The following is a 24,270-nucleotide window of genomic DNA, read 5'->3' on the forward strand; positions in this document are numbered from 1 at the left end:
GCAAACGCTTGTTACGGTGCTTTGACGAAGGTAGCCCTGTCCGACTAACGGCTGCGGCTTGAGAATGCTATTAGCAACGCCCATAGCAATAATTGCAGCCGTAGCCACGACTGAAATGACCTTGTTCCATAAAATAATATATAAAGCCAATTTCAACAGCTGTGGCTTGTTTATTTATTATTTATTGAGCCTCAATTGTGTAACTTTGGTTACGGCATGGAGGAATACGGTGTTCCAAGCTCGTCCAAGAATCTTGTCAGAATCTTTTTTAGGTTTTGTTCACAACTGGCTCTCAGCCAGTAAGCAAATGTCTGGGCCAAAAAGCCAGTAGGGATCTGTGGCTGCCAGAGTTTGTAAAATATCAAGACCAATTTAGAGGCTTACTTTTTTTTCACAAATTCAGTTTCAGAGTCAGATTTCATTTTCCAAAAATTAAATCTCAGACTGATTTGCTGAGTGAGAATGACAGCCAATATGTCACATAGTTTTTATGATAAACAAATGGAGATCCAGGCTAAATGGACTCCACAGATTTGTCCTAAATCTTGATTCTGAGCATCCGTGTCTAATTTGTAGGCCTGGGGGGCCTACACAAAAACACAGTGGTTTTGTTCCACCAGATGTCATATTGATAAACATTTGTCTTTGAAAGAACAAAAAGAAAACCAAGTCTAAATAAATGTTTTTGATTATCGTCTGTGAAGTGGCATATTTGATACTTCAAAATTAAACTGAAAAATAATTCCCTAGTAAACACCAAATAAATGAGCCTGCACAATGAACTATTTACAACACAATTTTATTGTATTTCTCTTTGTCTGTTATAAACTTCGTCTTACTTATACCAAACCATTCAAATACTCTAAACAGACGGGTTAAAATAATACTAGAAAGTCGATGTTTACCTATTGAACAGAGACTACGTCATAATATACACAAATGAGAAAGAAAAACAAACATTTAACATACAAAAATGGAATTCGAAACGAGCTAACGAGTAGTATGTCTGATTTTTAATTGCCCTCCTCAATAATCCATACTCATGTTAGCGCCGACCATGTGATGAGTGATGGCGAGTACAGAGCAAGACGTTGAGTGGCTCATGGTAACAAACCCCTTTAAATCGTTGGCCCAAAATTTCTGATAAGAGTTTTCCTCTTTTTTACAAGGTCCTATGCATAATTGTATTGAATAGCAAGAGACTCAAAGTCTTTCATTAATACACAAAAGGGTCTTTCAATTATGGCCTCCTCTCACAGAAAGGTTGGAAGCCAACTTGAGTAACAACATAACCAGGGCTCGATTTCACAAAGAGTTAAGATTGATCGCAACTGTAAACCCATCGCAGTTGCTTATAGCAAAGAGTGATGTCTCAATACAAATCACTAAGGTAATACTGATAATATCTTTAAGATGAATCTTAGTGCTTTCACAAAGCAATACAATCCATCGTAAGACAAATTGTCAGTATCACCATAGTGATTTACATTGTGACATCACACTTTACTAAGCAACTACGATTGATTTGCAGTTAAGATCAATCCGAGCTCTTTGTGAAATCTGCCCTAGTGCCCTTGAGAAAATCTGCACATAATATGATGCATAAGAGGCAGAAACGAGTCTTGCTCTTTACAACATGGATCCAAATTGAGTCACCCACTTTGCATGTCACCTGACCCCAATATGACAAATCTAAACACTTATCACACACACCAAACATTCAACAAGTATTTTACTCACACAAACATTCAACAAATATACATCCAATCTTAATGATTGTCACATTCTCTAGACACGAGAAGTCTGAGCCAGAACAACCATCCACCCAAGTACAAAATGTTTCCTCCCAAAGTGTTAGCCAAAACAGCTTAGTTTTTTTGTTTTTTTTTATCCACAAACAATGTTCTAATCTATAAACAGTATATTTTATTTGTGTGTAATGATTTTGTATATTGCAAGTATAAGGAAATTTTCCTCCATGGTAGGACCAAATAAGCTGAATTTAATTGAACAAATAATAAATCTATCAAAATCAGCCACCAGAATTGGCTTTGGTTTATAATACTCGGTACTTAAAAGACCGACAATGTTGAGCCCACGTAACTATGCTGTTGGATTTCAACAGTTACAAGGGCAAACAAATTCAAACTTCGTGAGAGCAGCCCTGAAACTCCACAGGCAACTCTTCCAACAGAAAATTGCAATTTCCTCATAGGGGTGCCCCTTATCGAGGAGAAAACGCCTTGGTGCTCTTGCCCTTTCAAAAGCAAAGCATCTGCCTTGTGAGATAACCATCTGCCCCTTTCTAAAAGGAGAGAAATATGCTTGATTCTGAAGTAGTTTAAAGCCATTGGACCCTTTTGGTAAACAGAGTTGTCCAAGGCCCACACTTTGTGTACCACAACTTCTATATCAAATAACAAACCTGTGAAAATTTAGGCTCAATCGGTCATCGGGGTCGGGAGAAAACAGCGGAAAAACCCACCCTTGTTTCCGCGCGTTTCGCCGTGTCATGACATGTGTTTCAAATAAATCCGTATATTGTTTTGCTGTTTTCTCAAAAAGTAAAGCATTTCATGGAAAAATATTTCAAGAGAAGTCTTTCACCATTGCCTTCTGTAAACCATGTAAGCTATTTGTAAATCTGTGAACTTTTATTTTTTTTCTGAACCGAAAGGGTCCAATGGCTTTAAGTTGAATTTACGCATGAGGAAAATTATCCTATACGTGTACACAGTCCATTCAATTGGGGCTCCAGGACCAAGTGGAGATGAAAGTGGTCGATTCAGATCAAACAATAAATCATCCATTCTTCAATATCCTGGCCAGCATCCCTTTCTCTTCAAATCCTACTTATTCCAATGTACGTAAAATTAAGTAATATTTTTTTGTGCGAGAAGGCATAAACGCTTCTTTCAAATACTTCAAACAGCTTAAAAACATTTCCACGATACATTTTCAAGGCTTTAAAAAAAACGATAACAAACTGGTTTGTTAATTTAGACAGACTGTTCTCAGGACAGGAATCAATTTGAGATTATGGTGCTTTGCATCCAAATACAATACCTTGCCAACAGTCTGGTTTTTTTTACAATTAAAACAATTATAATTTAATTAAGTGTAGTTCTATGTATAAAGATACATATAGGGATAGATGCTCTTCATTAAAACCCAGTATTGTATACATACATGTAAATAAAAGCCAGGAGGGATAAAGGTGACATCATCAAAAATATTGTTTTCTCAGTCAGCATTCTTAACCCCATTTAGCGAATGAAGCAACAAATCAAAGTAACATTTTCAGAAAAATGAGGAGAGCTGTGATGTGCTCTTTGTAATCCTCAGAACCAATATTTACACATTAGTCTTTAAAGTGATTTTTCAGGCTGGACCAACTCGTTCCAAAGGTGAAGCCAAGGGAACTAGTTTGTCGACTTCCAGCACTGAGGGGAGTTATTGACTGATAATAGTTATTCTCCTATCAAGACTTTATTAGAGACAATTTGGGGGTATAAGACAACTACAAATGTATCCTTATAATCTTACTCACACATAATTCTGAAAAATGTTAACAACCATTCTATAACAAAAGTCTATAGAATATGTTAAGGGTACTTTTAAGGTTTGTTGTAAAAAAAAATATGAACAGATCAAACCCTAGCATTATATTATGTTTCTGGAAATATACAGTTTTTTGCTGCACACATACCTTTCATCGGAATAATATGGCCACTTCCATTTTTATGTATGATAAAAACAGAAACACTTTTATCCTGGCTGCAAAGGACTAGGTTTGCAAAATGCGCTTTCATTAAGTGCTTGGCTTCGTGTGGAAAAAAACCCCAAAGCAACACACATCCTAATATTACAATTAAAGGTAAAGTTATTCATATCTAGTAGATTTGAACAAATACGCCCTCTGACCAACCTAGTAAAGTCTCTACCAAGAAGGGAGGTCACAAGTTTATAAACAGAGAATCAAGGATTTGTTGCATGCCCTTTGTATACTTTGTGGCTTTGGACAACAGAAATAAGAAGGAAGAGTTCGGAAACACTTACAAATGGCAGTATTTCAGACGTGAACTATTTCGCAGGACAAGTCTCCAATGGATTGAAGATAGTTTCCTACATTAGCACAGAATAGTACCGTTTAGCAGAAACAGGTTATCAGCTAACATAGAATTAAGTTTGTATTGCTGAGGCTGGTGCCTCACTCAATTTTTGCTAAGCAAAGAAAGTTGTCAAGCAGTATTTTCTGCTCAACAGCTTTATGAATTTGGGCCCCTGGTGAAAAGAATGAATACTCTCCATGTTTTTTGGGGGGCTAAAATTTAGGAATTTTTAATGGAGCATTCCGGTAATGCAGACTTGTTAGAACTATTCCGAGAAGGGAGGAAACATTGGGATATCGTTGAACTCCTCGACCTGGGTGCCGTAAGCTTGCGCAGTCTGCTGCCCTTCCAGCATACGGTAGATGTCATGGAACTCCTCCTGCGGTGGTGGTTGCTGGGTCTCCGGTTGGCTGCTGCCGGCCACTGCGGACTGCTGCCACTGCTGCCACATGGCGGGGTCTCTACGCCCAACGGCTTGCTGGTGCTGGGGATCTGGCCGGCCACTGAATGACATCTGAGAGGTGGGGGCACCTGGGGGCAACACAACAAGAGCAGATTTAAACCCATGGTCGATACTAACAATTTTCACGGAGGCAACACAGGCGCTTGCCTCCATGCCCTTGAAATGATCCAGTAGAAGTTTCCCCATAGGGTGCCCTTTACCTTGGAGAAAATGCCTCAATGCTGTTGCCTTTTTTCCCAAAAATGAAGCATACAGGCCTGCAGCAATGAAGCATAGCTTTTGCTCTGTAGGATTTCTTGGGCTAGATAGATAGCTCAGTTGGTATAGCGCTGGCATTTTAATCTGGAGGTTGAAGGTTCAAATCCTGCTCTGGTCAATTTGTCTTTGTTTTGTTCAACCAGAGAATCATTTAAAATTTACAAGTCAGTTTTAAAAATTATCAAAAGTAATAGCCATTTTCACTGATTCATATTCTTATATCAATCATACCTTGAACAGTTTTTTCCTGCTGGTAGGGGTAACCAGTGTTACGCCCACTCGACGTCTGCAACTGGGTGTATGTGGGTGCTGGGGATGAAGTCACATTACTAGGTGCCTGACCGAAGGAGGCAGATTGGCTGGTAGTCGGCGCATTCAGTCTGTCGGAGCGCTGTGCAGTCTGCAGGAATTTGAACAAAAAAGGGTACAATACTTTGTACATTACAAAGTTTGTTTCACAATAAAAATACTACACTGAATTTTGTTTTCAATTTTTATGTAGTTATCGGGGCAAAAGTTGTAGCTGGAGGTCTCAAACCAGGGTCACATTTAAGGAGAAATTGTATTGGGGCCTACGTGGCCTAGTGGTTTAGAGCACCGAATTTCACGCTTTGGTATTTCTGATCAGCAGACTGTGGGTTGGAGTCCTAGTCGTGACACCTGTGTCTTTAACCAAGACACTTAACCATGATGCTTTGCCTTTTGGATGGGTCGTAAAGCCGTTGGTCCCGTGAGTTGTGAAACACAAGTAAAAGAACCCAGTGCACTTATCGAAAAGAGAAGGGATTCTCTCCAGTGTTCCTGGTTTGATTGGCTGCACATTACACCACAGCCCCTTGTTAACCATTACATGGTGCTATGTAAAAGGAGAAGGTCTCAAAATTCAAACATAGTCCTACATACCTTGCAAGACAATACTGAATGTCTTATCGTGAAATATATATCAAACGATGAAAACATGATTTTTCATCTTACTACAAAAAATGAAATTGTTCAGAAGCTCACCTCCACCTGTGAGGAGTACTGCGAAGCTGTCCAAGACGCTGGTGTCTGACTGTAACTCTTATTGGGGTCCTCCATCACCCCAAGCCCCTTGGCCGCACTCGTCGTCTCCTCCTGCCTCGAGTATGATTGGGGCGCCCTCACCTGAGGATACGACCCACTGTTGAAACCAGGAGCATGAGATCGAGTCTGCTTGTCACTTCCACCGGCCATGACGCCCCCTTGAGGGGGCGACATTACTCCGGCGTACACCCCGCTCTCGGTCTGAAAACGACCGACGGGTTCTGACTTGCACTCCTGCGCGTTGTTCTTATCGGACCCCTGGTGCCTGGTGTCTGCCAGGGTCTCTGTGGTGTTGCCCCGGGGGTAGGCACCGTACGGGGTGAGGGAAGGGACTGGTTCTCCCGGGCCCTTTACTTTGGCTCCGAGGCTGGTGGACTCCAGTTCCTGACTGGCATGGGGCTGCTGGATATTTCTGCAAAAATAAAAACAATATCAAGGTTTTACTGATTTACTTTAACAAACAGAGCTAACAACATTGATACATTTAGTGCCACATCAATGTTTACATCATGTTACTCTCGCATTAGAGCTATAGAACAAAATCAGTTTAGCAATAAGAAGCAGTTCTTTAACCTCTAAACAACAAAACAAGATATTAATTTGCAGGGACAAACATATCTAGATTCAGTATCTAGGTCAGTTAGAGCGCCTGCACGTTAAAGGCAGTGGACACTATTGGTAATCACTCAAAAAAATTATTAGCATAAATACTTACTCGGTAACGAGTAATGGGAAGAGACTGATAGTATAAAACATTGTGAGAAACGGCTCCCTCTGAATTAACATAGTTTTTGAGAAAAAAGAAATTTTCCATGAACTTGATTTCGAGACCTCAGGTTTAGAACTTGAGGGTCTCGAAATAAAGCATCAGAAAGCACACAACTTCGTTTGAAAAGGGTGTTTTTTATTTCATTATTATCTTGCAACTCCGATGATCGATTGAGTTGAAATTTTCACAGGTTTCTTATTTTATGCATATGTTGAGATACAGCAAGTGAGAAGACTGGTCTTTGACAATTACCACTAGTGTACACTGTCTTAAATCCAGAGGTCACAGGTTCAAGTCCGACTCAAGTCAAATTGTCAACCTTCAACTCAAATTCTAATAATAAAAATATTATCGAAATTAAAAAGTTTGTATTGAAGCTTAGAAATGACAACAACAAAATTCCCATAGTCTTACTTTACGGCTGAATTTGTGCAAATGATGTACTCCACCTCGTCTGTGTAAGGATTCTGGAAGCTGAAGCAGCTCGTTCGTAGCCACACCCATTCTCTATTCTTAGCTTGGAAGCGATACATCAACGATAGCACCTGACCTTTCAACTTAACGGCTAGTACAAGAAAAACAAACACATGTTAGACTCAAATAGAGAACAGTATCTTAGGATTACTATGACAGGCCCGAGGGTTCGATTTCACAACGCTTTTAGACTCATCTTTGTGAAGTTTTTCAAAATTGTTGCACTCGTTTGTGGAATTTGTGACCACTGCATAGGCAAACATCCTCTTTGGAATGAACTTTCGATCAGTTTTCGTGAAGCGCCGTCTTTATCTGTAGTCAAGCGGAAATTGAAAACTCATTTGTTTCCGTGATTCACTGTTCTTTTGTTCCTCTTCTTTGTTAAGCGCTCCGTTCTTCGTGGGGCGCTTTGGAAATGCTTGTGTTTTATTATTATTCTTATTATTGTTGAACATCTTGTTATATAAGTACTTTTAAATCTCAGCTAAAACCGCATTTGATGTATCAGGCCTTTTCTTGCTTCCTGTAATTTGATCATCATTTCCGATATATAAATTTGTAAAATTATCGTAAGTACCTTGGTGGATATTTGTGCTTTATAATTTTTCTATTATTATTAATATAAACATGAAGGGTGTACCTTGTTCAAAACTGTCTTTGAGATGCCCCTGATCTTCAGGATGGTAGTAGTCGTAGCTGGACTTCCCCAGTAGCTCCTGGGGCTGGTAACCCAAAACACCAGTCACTCTAGAAACAAATCCAAATCAAACTTAGGCTTAATTATATCACATAACAATGTAACTGAAAATCAACGGCGATTGGCTCCCAAAAGTAACAGCTTTGCAAGCATGCTCGATAAAAACTTTCAAAGCACTTGAAGTGCGCTAATTCTGCCTGTGTCAAAATGTAAATGATTGATGCGCGTCTCCTGTGCTACTTTGGGGGTCAAAACACACACATTGGTGCGTAAACACGTGTATCATCCTTTTGTGCACATTTTTACCCCCAAAATGGCGAACAGAAGACCCGCATGTATGCGCGCTGCATACTGTGCAATGGTTCTATAGTTAAACATGTCACAAGATCCAAAAATGGGAGGGGACCAATGGGAGACTTTGGAACGCTAGGCGCCAGCAGAGTCTCGAGGTAAAATTCCATTGTTTACATGGTTCTGAGCATGCGCACATTACCGAGAACAATGATTTCACCTGGTAAGTCTGCTGCCACCTAGTGTCCCCAAAAGTCTCTCATTGTTCTATCACTTGATGCCTCTATTGATGAGTAAATCTCTAACACAGAATTTATCAACCACATGCACAGGACCTTCAGCAACTGACCTTTGATCGACGAAGGAGAATTTGCCATCGGGGTTGTGTCTGGAGATGAACTCATTAGGTGTTCCTGCTCCGCCGATATCGGAGCAGTTTGGCGTGCTGGTGGACTGCAGGCGGCCGATGGCGACAAGGCAGTAGTGGTTGGTGCCGTGGCTCTCCGAATCAGCTTCAGGCTGGTCCATGACGGTAGCAGCTGGGCAAGGAAGAGGAGAGGGGGGACGTTGAAGGAATGGTACATCTTGGGTTTTGTGTATAGGGGATCACAACATGCCCAATTTCATTGGGCTGCTTAAAGGCACCGGACTCTTTAATAGTAATTACTCAAAATAATTGTTAGCATCTAAATTTACTTGGTAATGAGCAATGGAGAGCTGTTGATAGTACAAAACATTGTGAGAAACGGCTCCCTCTAAAGTAATGTAGTTTTTCAGGTAATTTCTCACTCAAATAATAAAAAGTTTATTATACATCTGAAGTCACACAAAAATTGTGAAACAAGGGTGTTTTTTCCTTTCATTTCTCTCTTGCAACTTCGATGACCAATTGAGCACAAATTTTCACCGGTCTGTTATATTATGCATATGTTGGGATACACCAAGTGAGAATACTTAATGACCAAACATGTCCAAGGCCTTCAAATATTTTCTTCTTGTAGCCATATTTACCAAGAATGTTTTTTTAACCTTGTTTTGGGAGGAACTTAAAAAAGAATTAAGGACAACAAAAATAACAAACGAGTACCTGCTGGTGGGGGCCAGTTCTTAATGTACCCCGTGCAGTGCACCACAGCGTACTGTTCTCCGTCCTTGGTCGACCCAATACTGTTACGGTTGCGGGCGTGGCAGTACCGCCCCATAGTCATGGGATCAATCTGGGCGTTGCCGTACTTCATGCGGCAGATGAAGCCACGCCTTGAGCCCATGCAGAACCTCATTGAGGCTGAAACAAAGAAAAAATTTATCATTAATTAATATAAAATGGACTTACTTCTCAGCGTAGCATCAGAGTTTGTATGTTACACGCCCAAGTAAAGAGTAGTTTATTTTCTGCACCAGAAATATGTTTGGTTGTTCAAATAATAGGCTCGATTTGGCTTGGTTGAAGGTGCTTTTAACAAAGTAGTGAGTATAAATGAAAAGTGTACGATAAAAACTTGGGATTCGAGAAAGGCTCTGCTACTAGGTTGAAACGTTTTTTTTTTTACCATTTATTTTTTTAAACATTGCAATGCACATCAGAACATGACAGTAAAAAAATTATATGAAAATGGTTTTTGTTTTGCCAGAACATTTGAAGATAAAAACCAACACAAAATAACCATGGTGCAATCATGCATGTTATACAGATTACACTTCACTGCCCCTTCCACTCAAAACAAAATAAATTCTTTCTGGACTTACACTGATGGCCTTCTTTCTTCACTGTTCCAGCTGTTGACAGAGAATACATATTTTTAAAATGCTTTCACAGATATATTATTGGTAATATTGATAATTGTATTGGGTTCTTATGTGTGCTTTGCGTTCCATCTGAAGGATGAAGCAACAACGGTTAAATGTTTTGCTTGAGGACACAAGTGTTAGGACTGGGATGCAACCCAACATTCTGCTGATCAGAAACACCAGGGGCAAATTTCACAGTGCTGCTAAACAGTAAGCAAATTTGGTGGAAAGATTAGCTAAAGTGTAATGATTTCTACATGGACAATTGTCAATCTTTCAATCTTCAAAAGACAGCTCAAAACTCAACTCTTCAAGCAGGCATTTTAAATCCTGGACTTTTGACTTTGTCTTTGCCAACCGGTGTGGCAGGAGATTCCGTCCCCCAATACAGCGAACTGTGTTCAAACTTCTAGTGATGGCACCCTCTTTTGAATCATCCTCCTTCAGCTCACGTTACTTTCCCATGAGGGAGACAGAATCTCCAGAGGACAGAATTCACTGGGACACCGGCACCCTTGAATGCCACTTTTTGTCAAGCACTGTGCGCTTTACAAGTGCTGTTTATTATAATTCTTTATTATTGACTCACTTTTCAGATCCAGGATCCTGCCGCTGGTCGGTGACTCTGACGTTGATAACTGCTCCCGTACCTTATCAGCATCATCAGGGTGGATCAGATCAAAGACCGAGGCACCAACCCAGTCAGTCTAGAACACAAAGGTTTTTAAGAATCTTTTACATAAGCTGTGAATATTGTGAAGCAGAAATACTGTTTATATCACATGTATCCTGCTCTAACAAGAGTCTCCAAAGGCACTATTTAAATTTCTAAAGTTAAATAGAATTAAGTCCATTCTTTCTGATTCCGCCAACCACTACATGCCAAATGCAAAACCAAGTCGATTCAATTCAGCACGCAAAACTTAACAACATTGGGGTCCAAAATGTTCCAAAGTTTTGAAAAATCCTGGAAAGAACCCTGAAGTAAAACCCACAGTATTGCTTACCTGTGTCTGGTTTAACACAGGAAGAATAGAATCCGATGTGTAGATAACTCGACCACTGTCACATGATACAACGTAGAGAAACCCATCGGCTGCCTGTAAGCAATGATGAAAAAACAATGTGTTAAAGGAAAGATATACCTTTGGTAATCCCTCTCAAAACTAATGTCACTGTTTTGTAAACAAGGTAAAATGGCATTTTGATGTCCAAGACCCAATTTCATAGAGCTGCTAAGCACAAAAACTTGCTTGACATGAAATTTCTTCCTTGATAAAAACAGTATTACCAACCAAATTTCCACAACAGCTGAATACCAGTAACAAGCAATACGCAACAAATGGAAATCTGGTTGGTAATTCTGTTTTTATCAAGGAAGAAATTTCATGCTTTAAGCAAATTTTTGTGCTTAGCAGCTTTATGAAACTGGGCCCAGGTGTTTTGGTCTGTAGCCAGCCAGACCCCCTACCTGTAGGCTTGTCCAGATGTAAGGCCTTGAGCCCCTCAGCTGGTCAAATAAAGTACATTTTGTCCTCCAGCATATGTTCATAAGCAATGACACAACAACCAACTACATTGTACATGTAGGTCATAACATAACTTGTACATGTTTGTAGCTAGAAGACTAAGACACGTATTTCAATTGCCCTGCAGAATTTCACTTTCATATAATGACTTGTGAATGTATGATTTGAGGCATTGCATGGTGAGGTATCAAAAAACTTGTGAATGGCCCCCAAAACACACACAAACTTTCACAGTAATTCTCTGGCAGAATTTAAATTTCATATAATGACTTGCGGAAGTATGATTTAAGGCATTGCATGGTGAGGTATCAAAAACTTGTGAATGGGCCCCCCCCCCACCAAAAAAAAAACAACTTACACTTTCATTCCCCCTGCAGAATTTCAATTTGATCTAATGACTCGTGAATGTTTGACTTGAGGCGCTGCAAAAATACACTAAAACTTTCACAGTCACTTTTTATGTAACATCTGTATGTGGTTCACACTTAAATATTTATTCAGCATTGACCAACTGAGCTGCAACCACTGAAAGCCTTACCTCCAATATGAGATGCTTTAACTCCTGATCTGTTAGGAAGGATGGTTTGTAGGTACCGGCTGTACTTGTGTTTCCAGTACCTGAAAGAAGAACAAACAAGAAATGCCATCAGAAAAGAAGGTAGCATTATTAGATGTGTTAGCACTGTATAGTCAGTACTTCCCCGAATCCTGTGAAAAAATATCACAGGCATATTACTTGGGTGGGATTCGAACCCACGACCCTTGCAATTCTAGAGCAGTGTCTTACCAACTAGACCACCGAGATTGCCCAGTAGCTAGAGGCAGTTCGAATCCTATGTTTTGGCAGCGGGTACTTAACGATATAATAGATGTTAAATTTGCATCGGGATAAAAAATATTAATTTTGTTTTTTTAGGTAGCATTACTTCATTGTTAAAGGCACTGGACACTATTGGTATTTTAATACTCAAAATAATTGTTAGCATATAAACCTTCTTGGTAACAAGCAATGGAGAGTTGTTGACAGTATAAAACATTGTGAGAAACGGCTCCCTGTGAAGTAATGTAGTTTTTGAGAAAGAAGTAATTTCTCACTAAAAGCATGCCAATTTGTGCAACAAGGTGGTTTTTTTCTTCATTATTATCTTGCAAATTCTATGACCAGTTGAGCCCAGATTTCACAGATTTTTATTTCATGCATGCATGTTTGTTGAGGTACACAAAGTATATTCCAAGTTTAAAAAAGACATTAGCGATAGTAATGCACCGCGCATGTAAGTTTAAATCTTTCTCCACATGTGCCATGCTCCCCTAAAAAGATTTGTGGCAGATTTACCCCTAAAATTTTAATTAACACTGGCAATTTTTACAGATTCAAGAAAGTTCAAGTGAAAGGAGAGTTGAGCTGTTCACTCGACAGTCCTCGTCTTACCCCGTAGCGACTTCATGTGGGACACAGCCATCCGAAGGATCGTCAATTTATCCGGCTTTCTTGCGAGGGCGCTGCACGTTGGTACCATGTCCGACAGCTCGGTGATGTAGGCAGTCATCTTGTTACGTCGACGTCGTTCAATCTCGCTATGGTTCTCCCTGCACATGGATTAAATTGATCTTCATTATTTTTTTTATTTTTTTCAAAAAGTACTTGGCAGACATACCTGGGGTGCGTTTTTTGCGATCGTTACAAATTTAACCTGTTTCGTTTGAACTTTTGGTTGATCACTGGCCACTGACCGAAACAATTATTGGCTAAGACTGCGAAATCGCCCGCAAAAACAAGAAGGCGACTTGGGCCTCTGTCTCTCTCTGGATTATTGACCTTTTGATTTGGATGCCTTTAGGGGCGACAAAAAATTAATACGTGCATGTGTGTAAGCGCCCCGCACAACTCTCAGCCAATAATACGTTTTCATTCACCTCAGTGAGGGCACTGTTTTGGGCTTGTGACGCCATATGCAAGGCTTATTACTAGACTTTTGAATCAAAGAGCCAGTTTTAGAGTTGCCACATGTATGCCTAAATGGCATCAGACTTACCAGGACAAATCCATTGTAACTACCTGCATGCTTTGCAATAATTGAAAACCATACACCAGTAAATCTATTACCGCCCTTGAATGTCAAAGTCTCAGAAAGAGCAGCCTTGCCTTGCTTCCAGGCTGTACAAATGCTTGCTGTTGAGAATCTGACATTTACATCAGATGCATACACATCATGCTTGCATCAGGCATGTACCTCATTCTTTTCAGGCACCTCAATGCACACAATTAAATGTATTACAAGCACATACATGTATCAAGGGGCTTCAAGGTAATGACCACGGCCCACTTCCGTGGCTCTGCTTACCGTAAGCAAAGAATCCGCGCTTACGGAAGCAGGGAATTCCGCGCTTACATGTACTTCAAGTGTATTCCATGGGTTTGCAGGAAGTTTTAGCTTGTGAGTCTGCGTACTTCACGTTACTATAGGCATTCTTCGCCAACTCAGCTAGTGCAGAATTTTTGCACAGTAAGCGGAGAATGATAATCATAACCGCAGAATTCGGGAGTAAGAGAGCCATAAATTTTGACAAGTGGCATGGGCCCAATTTCATAAAGCCTGTAAGCACAAAAATTTGCTTCGCATGAAATTTCTCCCTTGATAAAAACAGGCTTACCAACCAAATTGCCACATGATTTTCAGGATAAGCAAACAACAGTTGAATACCAGTACCAAGCAATATGCAACAAATGGAAATTTGGTTGCCTGTTTTTATCAAGGAAGAAATTTCATGCTAAGCATTTTTTTGTGCTCACAGGCTTTATGAAATTGGGCCTTGGAAGCGATTGCCTCTGTGAAGTACATGTATCAGGCCTACGAGTGCGCTAAGTTTGCCTCTCAACATTTCCTCGTCAGGAACAATGAATTCATGAATTGCATTTATACTGGGCCCATGAAGTACTGTGCATGTACGTATATGAAGATAAGTGTTTAAAAGGCACCCCAGGCAAGCAATGGAACTATACCCTGACTAGTCCTTCAACCCTGAAGAAACCCCGCTTTCAATATGCCCAGCCAATGGTTCATTTTGTAGCTTCAGTGACATATCTTTTCAGTGAATATAAGTGGAATTTACTTTTTGGCAACACACATTTTTATTACATACCAAAAATGGCGGTTTGCTGAAAAATTTCAGGATGTGATATTTTTTCAAAAGTTGGTGCTTTTCTCAGGTGATACATATTTCTATTAACACAGTATGGTCCAATTTCATGGCTCTTCGTACCATACAATTATGGGTTTAATATAATGGCAGTGGACACTATTGGTAATTGCTCAAAATAATTGTTGGGATACAAACTTACTTGGTAACAAGCAATGGAGAGCTGTTGATAGTATACACATCGTGAGAAACGAAGTAACGTAGTTTTTGAGAAAGAAGTAATTTCTCACTAAAATATTTGAATAGAATAAGAGACCTCAGCTGAGGTCTCGAATTCAAGGCTTCTGAAAGCACACAACTTGTACGACAAGGGTGTCATTTCTTCCATTATTCTCTCACAACTTTGACGACCAATTGAGTCCAAATTTTCACAGGTTTGTTATTTTATGCATTATATTGAGATACACCAAGTGAGAACACTAGTCTTTTTGACAGTTACCAAAGGTGTCCAGTGCCTGAACTTACAGCCCAGAAAACTATGACCCTTTCAAAATCATGGCTTGGTCTCTGAATTTTGCTCTTGCTAAGGCTCTGGCTTGGGATCTGGTTTAGGCTCTGGACTCTGGCTTGAGTTATGGCTTGGGCTCTTGCTTAGGCTCTGGCTTGGGTTATGACTTGGGCTCTTGCTTAGGCTCTGGCTTGGGTTACGGCTTGGGCTCTGGTTAAGGTTCTGGCTTGGGATCTGGTTTAGGCTCTGAACTCTGGCTTGGGTTATGGCTCTGGACTCTAGCTTGGGCTCTGGCTTGGGCTCTGGCTTGGGTTATGACTTGAGCCCTGGTTAAGGTTCCAACTTGGGTTATGACTTGGGCTCTGGCTTGGGTTATGGCCTAGGAGCTGGCTTGGGAGCTGGCTTTGGGTTCTAATTTGGGCTCTGGCCTGGGCTTTGGCTTTGTTCTGGCTTATGCTCTGGCCTAGGCTTTGGCTTATACTCCATCCCCTTGTTTGAAGCCCCATTCCAAAAGTGTACATTTTCAAAATACCTGAGAGGCCCTGTCAAAGCATCAGCCTTGTTTTCGCAAGGAGCCTACATAAAACTACATCACAAGGGCAGAATTATGCGCAGTAAGCAGCACCATGAAATTGGTCCCTGGCTGTTCTGGGCTACTTCATATGCATGAGCAACATGGCTCATGTGTTCTTTAAGCGATTTTTGTAAGTTGAAATGAACTAAAAAAAAGGCTGTCAAGGTTTCCCGTAATACAGTAATTGCAGGAAGTAGAACCATTTGACAGGGCCCAGAACCCACAGACTAGGAAGTCCATCCCTGTAGTTTTTTCCAACCTGGCGCATTTTATCAAAATAACTGAGCTGTAAAAAAGTGTAAGATTGCAATGGAACGGAACTTCCTGAGAAAAACAAAAACTTGTGTGTATGTAACGCCACCTGATAATCGTATTCAGGAAACGTGCCTGGTTTTCATTTGAAGTGGATTACTGTATCAGTTATTCGCACATATTATAAATGACATCATGTACTGTGTACATTATCAAGACAAAATGTCAAAGACATTTATGAGAAATTTGCTGAAAAATAGCTGCAAATTTCAAACAAGGAGGTATTGGATATTGTGTCTGTATTGGTACAATGTATCGTTCACTGTACCGGTACATTGTTCACAAAATAAATGTTTGAAAATAAACTATCCAATTCTTAAAAATTGATGACGTAAAGAGCTTTTTATTATGTACAGTACTGTGTACAATGTATGGAAGTCTTGGAAACATTTTATGCACTTTAATTGGTCTAAACTTGACTCATTTGAGCGCACCCTGGTTTCCATGTTGGTGGATACAATAGATGCAAGATGCATGCATAAAGCAAGGATGCAAGTACTATGTTATACGTGTACATGTATGTAGGATCGACATGTACATGTACAATGTGCATGTACATGTATGTGTACACTGTATGCACATGCCGTACAGTTAACGGCAGTGGACACTACTGGTGATTACTCAAAGGAATTATTAGCATAAAACCTTACTTGGTAACAAGTAATGGGGAGTTGTTGATGGTATAAAACATTGTGAGAAACGGCTCCCTCTGAAGTAACATAGTTTTCGAGAAAGAAGTAATTTTCCACGATTTTGATTTGAAGACCTCAGAATTAAATTCTGAGGTCTCGAAATCAAGCATCTGAAAGCACACAACTTCGTGTGACAAGGGTGTTTTTTCTTTCATTGTTATCTAGCAGCTTCGACGACCAATTGAGCTCAAATGTTCACAGGTTTTTCATTTTATGCATACCAAAATCATGACTGGTCTTTGACAAGTACAATTAGTGTCCAGTGTCTTTAAAGGCAGTGGACACTATTGGTAATTGTCAAAGACTAGCCTTCACAGTTGGTGTATCTCAACATATGCATAAAATAACAAACCTGTGAAAATTTGAGCTCAATCGGCTATCGAAGTTACGAGATAATAATGAAAGAAAAATAACCCTTGCAACTCGAAGTTGTGTGCGTTTAGATGGTTGATTTCGAGACCTCAAGTTCTAAACTTGAGGTCTCGAAATCAAATTCATGGAAAATTACTTCTTTCTCGAAAACTATGGCACTTCAGAGGGAGCCGTTTCTCACAATGTTTCATTCCATCAACCTCTCCCCATTATCTCGTTACCAAGTAAGGTTTTATGCCAATAATTATTTTGAGTAATTACCAATAGTGTCCACTGCCTTTAAAGCACAAACCAATCTCCGTAAAAACGTTTAGGAACATTAGCCGATGCGCTAACTTGTGCATGGGAGAACCCTGATGTCCATTATATAGGGGATTGTAAAAGCAAAGATTAAAAAGTCACATTTTAATGAACAAGTAAATTGTTAATTGACAGGACTGGAAATATCCATTGATTGGACCACACTGCCCTCAGTCCTATTATTTTAGCACACAGTCATGTTTAAACCTGCAATATATACACGGTGAGGAGAGTTTAAACATGGCCTGTTTAAACATGACCAGAGGAACTTCAGTAAAAAAAAAAAAAGGGAAATCAGACGATTGCACGGAGCGCGCAAATATCACTAAGAGCTCAACATGGATAGAAATTCATCGCAGAGTAGAGGCGAGCAGAAGCTAAACTGTCAGATTTGTTCTAAACTTTTAAAGGTTTATTAATGTTTTCTATGGGAAAGTATTTATGAATGGGAATAGAAGAGTAGTGGCTCAGTGTTAAACAGCCTTTAAAACCTTGCAGGGTTGTGGCCACGCCATTAAGGACCCAGCTTTCCACTTTGGCAAAACCACAAACGACCTTGTCAGATTTAAACCACCGTTTATGACCTCCCCACCACTGTTTTATTCCCTTCTTATATTAACCTTCCAAAATGTTGGCATTTCTCCCATGAAGCAGGCATGTACATATGTATTATACACAGGATCTGTTTTTCAGTGTATTGATGATGCTTAAAAATGCAAGATGCATTGTGGTTCAAGAAAAACCAGACTATGTTAATGATGTGTAGGTTGGCTAAGCAACTAGTGCTTCCGCCCCGGAGCTTTGCCTTCAATACTTTGAAAACCGCAACAGTCAAGTTAAGTTTACACTGTACACAGAAGCGACCGCACTGAGCTGTCCATTCACGATGACCATCGTCACCAAGAACCAAGAACCATCAACCTCAGTTGTACCTCTCCACCTCCAGTCTATGCACTGGCATGATGGCTGTGGTGGGTGTGACACTACATAAACAGGCGTGGCACTGGGTGTGACAGGCCTGGAATTTACACTCAGACCACGGCGGCCATGATGGCCTCCGTTGCTCCTGGGCCCAATTTCATAGAGCTGCTTAAGCAAAAATTTTTGCTTAAGCAAAAATTTTTGCTTAAGCAAAAAATTCATTGCTTAGTAAAATCAGATTACCGGCCAAGACTCCACTCAATTTTTATGCTAAGTAAACAACAGCTAAATACTAGTCATAAGCAATGTATATAGCATGACATTTTGGCCAGTAACATGTGTAAAATAAGCGTGCTATTTTCGTGCTTAAGCGAATTTTTTGCTTAAGCAGCTCTATGAAATTGGCCCCTGGTCTTGCCCTTGGTACCCTTCAAAAATGTCCCATTGACTTAAACAGCTACCTGAGCGGAATGTTTTCAACAGAAATGGTATTTTTACTTGTTTATAATGCACTTGTTCACCATTTTAATGTAATTTTGATATGTGTACACGTCTGAACTTTTCGTAATTATTCATTAAAAAATCAGGCCCCTACCTAAAGGTTTTTTGAAAAACTAAAAACACTTCTGCCGTTGAGAGCGGGCATCAAAGGACAATGCCGCTGACGTCATTTGTGGGAGTTTGCTTTGGTATACATCCACGCTGCAACAAAGCGGCTTTATCTACTTATGACGTTTTGAGAGTGATTACGTAACGGGGCTTTTCGCAAATCTCGCAGAAAAGCTCTGGACAAGGGCATACAAAATGATTGTTTTTTCACACAATTGAAACCTATTTATAATCATATGACTCGATTTCCTTATTCATCGAAAACATTTAAAGTGGAATTCAGCAAAGTTCACAACTTGACATTTTCGTTCAAGCAGGTCTTTAACAAATTGAAGTGGCCTTTGCCAAATGAAAATGGCCTTCCCCTTTCACAGATGAAATTGTAGGCCTGGGTGTGGCTGAGAGATGTTGAAAAATTTGGGGGACGTGTTAAACCACAAAAGGCCACCTACCTGTAGCACATTTCATGAACATCATAAGCCAAAAAATGCCAAACTGAATCATGGCATGACATTTTAAGAACAAAAACTGCAAACAAAAGGATGAGTAGGCCTAGAGGGAAGATAAAAGAATCACACACCAAATCAAAATTCCCTTTTTTTTTGGTTTAAAACCAGTCTTGCAATCGTATACACATAATATGATAACACAAAACAAGGAGCAACTTCCAAAGAATTTTTTAATACCATTCAACATTTGCATGCAGGAAAACAAATAAAAACTAAAAAAACATCCTTTTTTTAAAGAGATAAGATCTTTGCTGCAGGCACATATAGGTCAGATTGTTCAGGCTCAAGTTGCTCGAAAGTTCATGAAGCAAAACAAGAAGCAAGGTGTTAAGAGATTATCCCGCTGGACGTTTTATATATTTTTTAAAAATGTATTCTTGATTTATTTTTTTGAGTGCCAAAGCAAGCTGCAAGTTTTTCAGTCAGATATTTACCTTGCAAACCTTTCTTTGTCTGGTTTGTCATCATCGGCTCTGTAGTAGGGGAGAAAGATGGGAGATTTTGTGTGTGTCCCTCCTGTTTCTTTTTAGGTGGACATGCAGCCTTATGTCTAAAGTGGATGGGTGGGTTGGTTGGGCGGGGAAAGAGGGAGGCATGCCTTTTCATGCAATTACAGTGACTACTGGTACAGGGTGTTACAAAGTCTTAGTGCAAGACGTTCTTGTTGAGCTGGTAAAACCTCTATGGTAATACCATAGGCCCCATACACTCAACGCTACACACGTCACGACTATTCCACCGATAGAGGACGTTTCTGTAAGCCGCGATTCCGCCAGCGTGTGGTGTGGTGGGGTAGATCTGGATGTTTTCCAACAGCGCCCGCTATCAGTCTATAGTAATGTGCACGGCGAGGAGAAGTGGAGCGGGGGATTGCAATAGTTGAGTGATAGTGATCAACAACGTCTTGCACCAAGACTACATGTGGTGTTACAGCATGACTATGAACAAAGCTTCTACAGCAATGCACCGCCTGATGCTCAGGTTTCGAAAAGGGCACCAAGACATTTTCTATTTGACATTTCTCCTCACGGGCACCAGTCACCTATTGACCCCCTTGCACAACGCGGAACGCAACTCCACACAAAGCACACCTACCATTTCTACCAGTGTTTTAGTCCTTTCCTTTGTGTACATTTTGACCAATATGGTGGACAGGATAGGCGCGTGTCAGTGCGTTGCACACTGTGCAAGGGGTCAATATAAGGAAATTGTAAATCTCTACAGGTTTAAACTTTTATTCAGCAAACTTTCTTGACTTATTTTTGAACAGTTATTAATCCTGTACTGTGTCTTTAAATGTCATCAAAACATCACAGACTTTAAAACTTGTTTTCTTGTATTGTGAATTTTTAAAAAGAAACTTTAGATTGATAACCGGTACACATGTATAAGGGCCAGTCACACTGCATCAATAACGAAAAACGATGCGCGTATTCTGTGCGGAGCAATTCAACCAATAGAATGCGTTCTCTTTGAGCCAAGATCGTTATCGTTTTCGTTATCGCTGCAGTGTGAATGGTCCTTTAATGTCTCATTAACTGAATGCATCTTCTAGCACAAAGATTTGTTTGTGTATAATGTTATACAGTTGTCTTTAAAGATTTACTTATGTGCACAGGTTACGTCTTTAATTTATACATGCATTATGTTTGGTGGCGTGCAAGTGTGCAAATGTTGGGCCTAATAGATGTGCGACTACGTGCGAAACCCCAAACAATTTCAAACACTTGTCAACAAGTTGTGTTTGTGATAGAACGTTGGGCCTTATTACTAATGGTGTGTGTGCAACTACATGCCTGCATGTGTGAAAACTCCAAACAACTTAAAGGAACACGTTGCCTTGGATCGGTCGAGTTGGTCTTTGAAAAGCGTTTTTAACCTTTTGTTATAAAATGCATGGGTAGAAAGATGTTGTAAAAGTAGAATACAATGATCCACACAAACATGCCTCGAAAATGGACGGTTTTCCTTTTACCTCGTCGACAAACACGGTCGGCCATTTATGGGAGTCAAATGTTTGACTCCCATAAATGGCCGACCGTGTAAGTGCGCAAAGTAAAAGGAAAACCACGCAATGTCAAGGCAAATTAGTGTAGATCATTGTATTCTACTTTTACCACATCTTTCTACCCACATGTGTTTTATAACAAACGGTTAAAAAGGCTTTTTGTAGACCAACTCGTCCGAATCCAAGGCAACGTGTTCCTTTAAAACGCTTGTGTTTGTGGGAGAAAGTTGGGCCTTGTTACAGAGATGAGTGACTATACGAAACTCCAAAGCTGCTTGGAGTTTAGTTTTACACTGATGCTTTGGAATATTGCTTTTTATTAGTACAAAAATGTTGCCTTATAAAATATATCACTTTGTCCAAAACAAATCAGGTTATAAAATAATAATTTCTGATGCACATTTTAGCAATCATGACTAAAAATGTTGAGCATCTTTAATTTTAAGCGTTTTTTTTGCATATTTTCTAGTCGAGCTGCGATGACAAACATATTATTGCTCCAACCTAACTGCAACAGAGTTGTTGGCTGGGTTAGGGTTGCTTTTGAGATGGCGAATTTTGCGTACCAAGAAAAAAAGGGAAGTATTAAAAAGGCGGACACGGTTATACTACTTTAATAATTGTATCCGTGTACAATGTGTTTCACAAAAGCAGACAAAACAACACAGAACTGCATTACAGTTGTACACAAACACTGAGGAGACGTATCACTTACTGGGTTAACTGGCAACATTTACGTGTAATTAGCATTCTAACAAGACTACAGATGGAGGTGGAGGGGAGGGGTGGCTACCAGACTACAGAGCGCATACCTTATTCGGCTAGATTGGGCGGGGCTTACCTTGAGAACTTGCTTGGGCTTGTGTCCTCATCCTCGCCATCTTCAGAGCTACAATGAAAAAGGATACGACAAAAGCTCAATCTAGAGGTAAGTTATTAAAATGCTGAATTCAGAATTGTTTCTGTTGATGAAATTTAAAGGCAGTGGACCCTATTGGTAATTACTCAAAATAATTATTAGCATAAAACCTTAATTGGTAACAATTAATGGGAAGCTTTGGATAGTTTGTATTGAAGAACTCTATAACTTCAGGCATGATATTTTTCACCCTTGGAAATAAGTAGAAACATTTTTATCAGGTACAAGGAGTAACCTTCATTAAATAAGGTGTAGGCTCTAGTAAGACCTTTCAGGCCTAACATTTTCAAAAATTTGTCTGATGGCAAACAAATCAGGATACAGACTTATACAAGTAAAGGCAGTCCAGACACTATACCTTACTTGGTAAGAGTAATGGGAAGAGGTTGATGGTATAAAACATTGTAAGAAACGGCTCCCTCTGAATCAATGTAGTTTTCGAGAAAGAAGTAAATTTCCACAAATTTGATTTAGAGACCTCAGAATAAGATTTTGAGGTCTCGAAACCAAGCATCTGAAAGAACACAACTTTGTGTGACAAGGGTGTTTTTTCTTTTATTATTATCTCGCAACTTCGATGACCAATTGAGCTCAAATTTTCACAGGTCTGTTATTTTATGCATACAGTATGTTGAGATGTGAGAAGACTGGTCTTCGACAATTACCAATATTGTCCAGTGTCTTTAAGTAATGAAGAACTCTATAACTTCAGGCATGATATATTTGCTCCTTGGAAATAAGTAGAAACATTTTCATCAAGTACAAGGAGTGACCTTCATTACATAAGGTGTAGGCTCTAGTTGACTCTTCAGGCCTTATAATATTTCAAAAGAAATTCTGATGGCAAACATACCTATATTATACACAAGTTAATGGTGCATTATTATGCGCCCCATAAATAGGGTCAAGTTCCGTTGTTAGGAACAATTCACAATAAAGGTTTGTGACTTTGCAGTGTGCACCATTTAATTTCAATACATTCAAGTTTATAATGATCTACATGTAGCGATAGAATTTTTCAAAAACTGTACACACGTATTTTTCTCAAACATATTACATGCATACTTGCATATCATGTATCAACACATGTACTGCAACGTTCTCCCCAGGATTTTCCAAAACTGTGGGGCATTCTGTTTGGCCAAAGAAAGCTGAAGGACTTTGGAATGTTTTCTTTTTTGGTGGTTATCTTGGTGTTAAAGCCCTTCTTTGCAAGCTGGAGCGTTCTATAATTTTTTTAATGATTTTTTAAGAGTTTGTTTGTAGCGGCCAAAATGTGTGCGTATCGGCACAAAATTCACGAATACCGGCCCAATCACTAGCTTGTGCATGGGGGAAAACCTTGTACAGTGCATGTAGGTGTATGCGTAGTGTACATACTCGCACCTTCATTGCAACTTATGTATGCAAAGGAGAGACTCCAATAGTGTTTAGTGCATGTTGAACTGGGTCATGTTAAACACTATACAAGCACTTGAGGCACACGATGAAATCAACGGTATCACTGACAGAGAGCCCGACCACGTACTAACTGCAACACTTTAAAGACCAGCCAGAGTGCAACAGTAGTTCCATTAAATCTCTTCATTAACTCAAGTGCTCTATTGGGAGGCGTTTCAACCCCCCCCCCCACCCTTCTCACTTCCAATCATAGAATATGCATTACACTTTATAGTGCAGGAACGCAACCGTTCACAACGAACTGTTTTGATAGATTTGCTCTGCTCGTTTTCTGCATTAATTTCCTTGCCATCCGACACGTGTATGTGGACAGCTAAGTGGGCAATCCAAACTGAATTTTCACTTTCTCACTAGAAAATCTGTTTTTCTGCCAACCAAGGAATTCAACAACCCTCGCACATAATATTCATCTATTCCGAGCTTACACCCCAAAAAACAAATATATTACTAACTAAATAAATGAGGGTTTGTGAAACAAAAAAATACAGCATTTAATTT

The 24,270-nt window shown here is 39.7% G+C and overlaps 1 protein-coding gene across 2 annotated transcripts in view; it reads right to left on the reverse strand.

The window, feature by feature from the left end:
• Window positions 1–790: 790 nt before the first annotated feature.
• The window catches only part of LOC139942339 (aryl hydrocarbon receptor nuclear translocator 2-like), a 31,166-nt gene continuing 7,686 nt past the window's right edge, over window positions 791–24,270 (reverse strand). Inside the window, exons 3-16 of one of the 2 annotated variants that reach the window (XM_071939171.1) lie at window positions 22,234–22,281; window positions 19,819–19,857; window positions 12,879–13,036; window positions 11,985–12,064; window positions 10,925–11,017; window positions 10,507–10,624; window positions 9,876–9,905; window positions 9,217–9,414; window positions 8,479–8,668; window positions 7,782–7,888; window positions 7,082–7,232; window positions 5,839–6,310; window positions 5,065–5,233; window positions 791–4,643 (exon numbers count right to left, since the gene is read on the reverse strand). In XM_071939171.1, the coding sequence (XP_071795272.1) occupies window positions 4,378–4,643; window positions 5,065–5,233; window positions 5,839–6,310; window positions 7,082–7,232; window positions 7,782–7,888; window positions 8,479–8,668; window positions 9,217–9,414; window positions 9,876–9,905; window positions 10,507–10,624; window positions 10,925–11,017; window positions 11,985–12,064; window positions 12,879–13,036; window positions 19,819–19,857; window positions 22,234–22,281 (2,119 nt within the window). In that variant the 3' untranslated portion in view covers window positions 791–4,377. The remainder of the gene's footprint in view (window positions 4,644–5,064; window positions 5,234–5,838; window positions 6,311–7,081; window positions 7,233–7,781; window positions 7,889–8,478; window positions 8,669–9,216; window positions 9,415–9,875; window positions 9,906–10,506; window positions 10,625–10,924; window positions 11,018–11,984; window positions 12,065–12,878; window positions 13,037–19,818; window positions 19,858–22,233; window positions 22,282–24,270) is intronic. The other variant, XM_071939172.1, reaches the window with a different exon arrangement.

This window comes from Asterias amurensis, chromosome 9, assembly GCF_032118995.1.
Source record: "Asterias amurensis chromosome 9, ASM3211899v1".
NCBI lineage: Eukaryota > Metazoa > Echinodermata > Asteroidea > Forcipulatida > Asteriidae > Asterias > Asterias amurensis.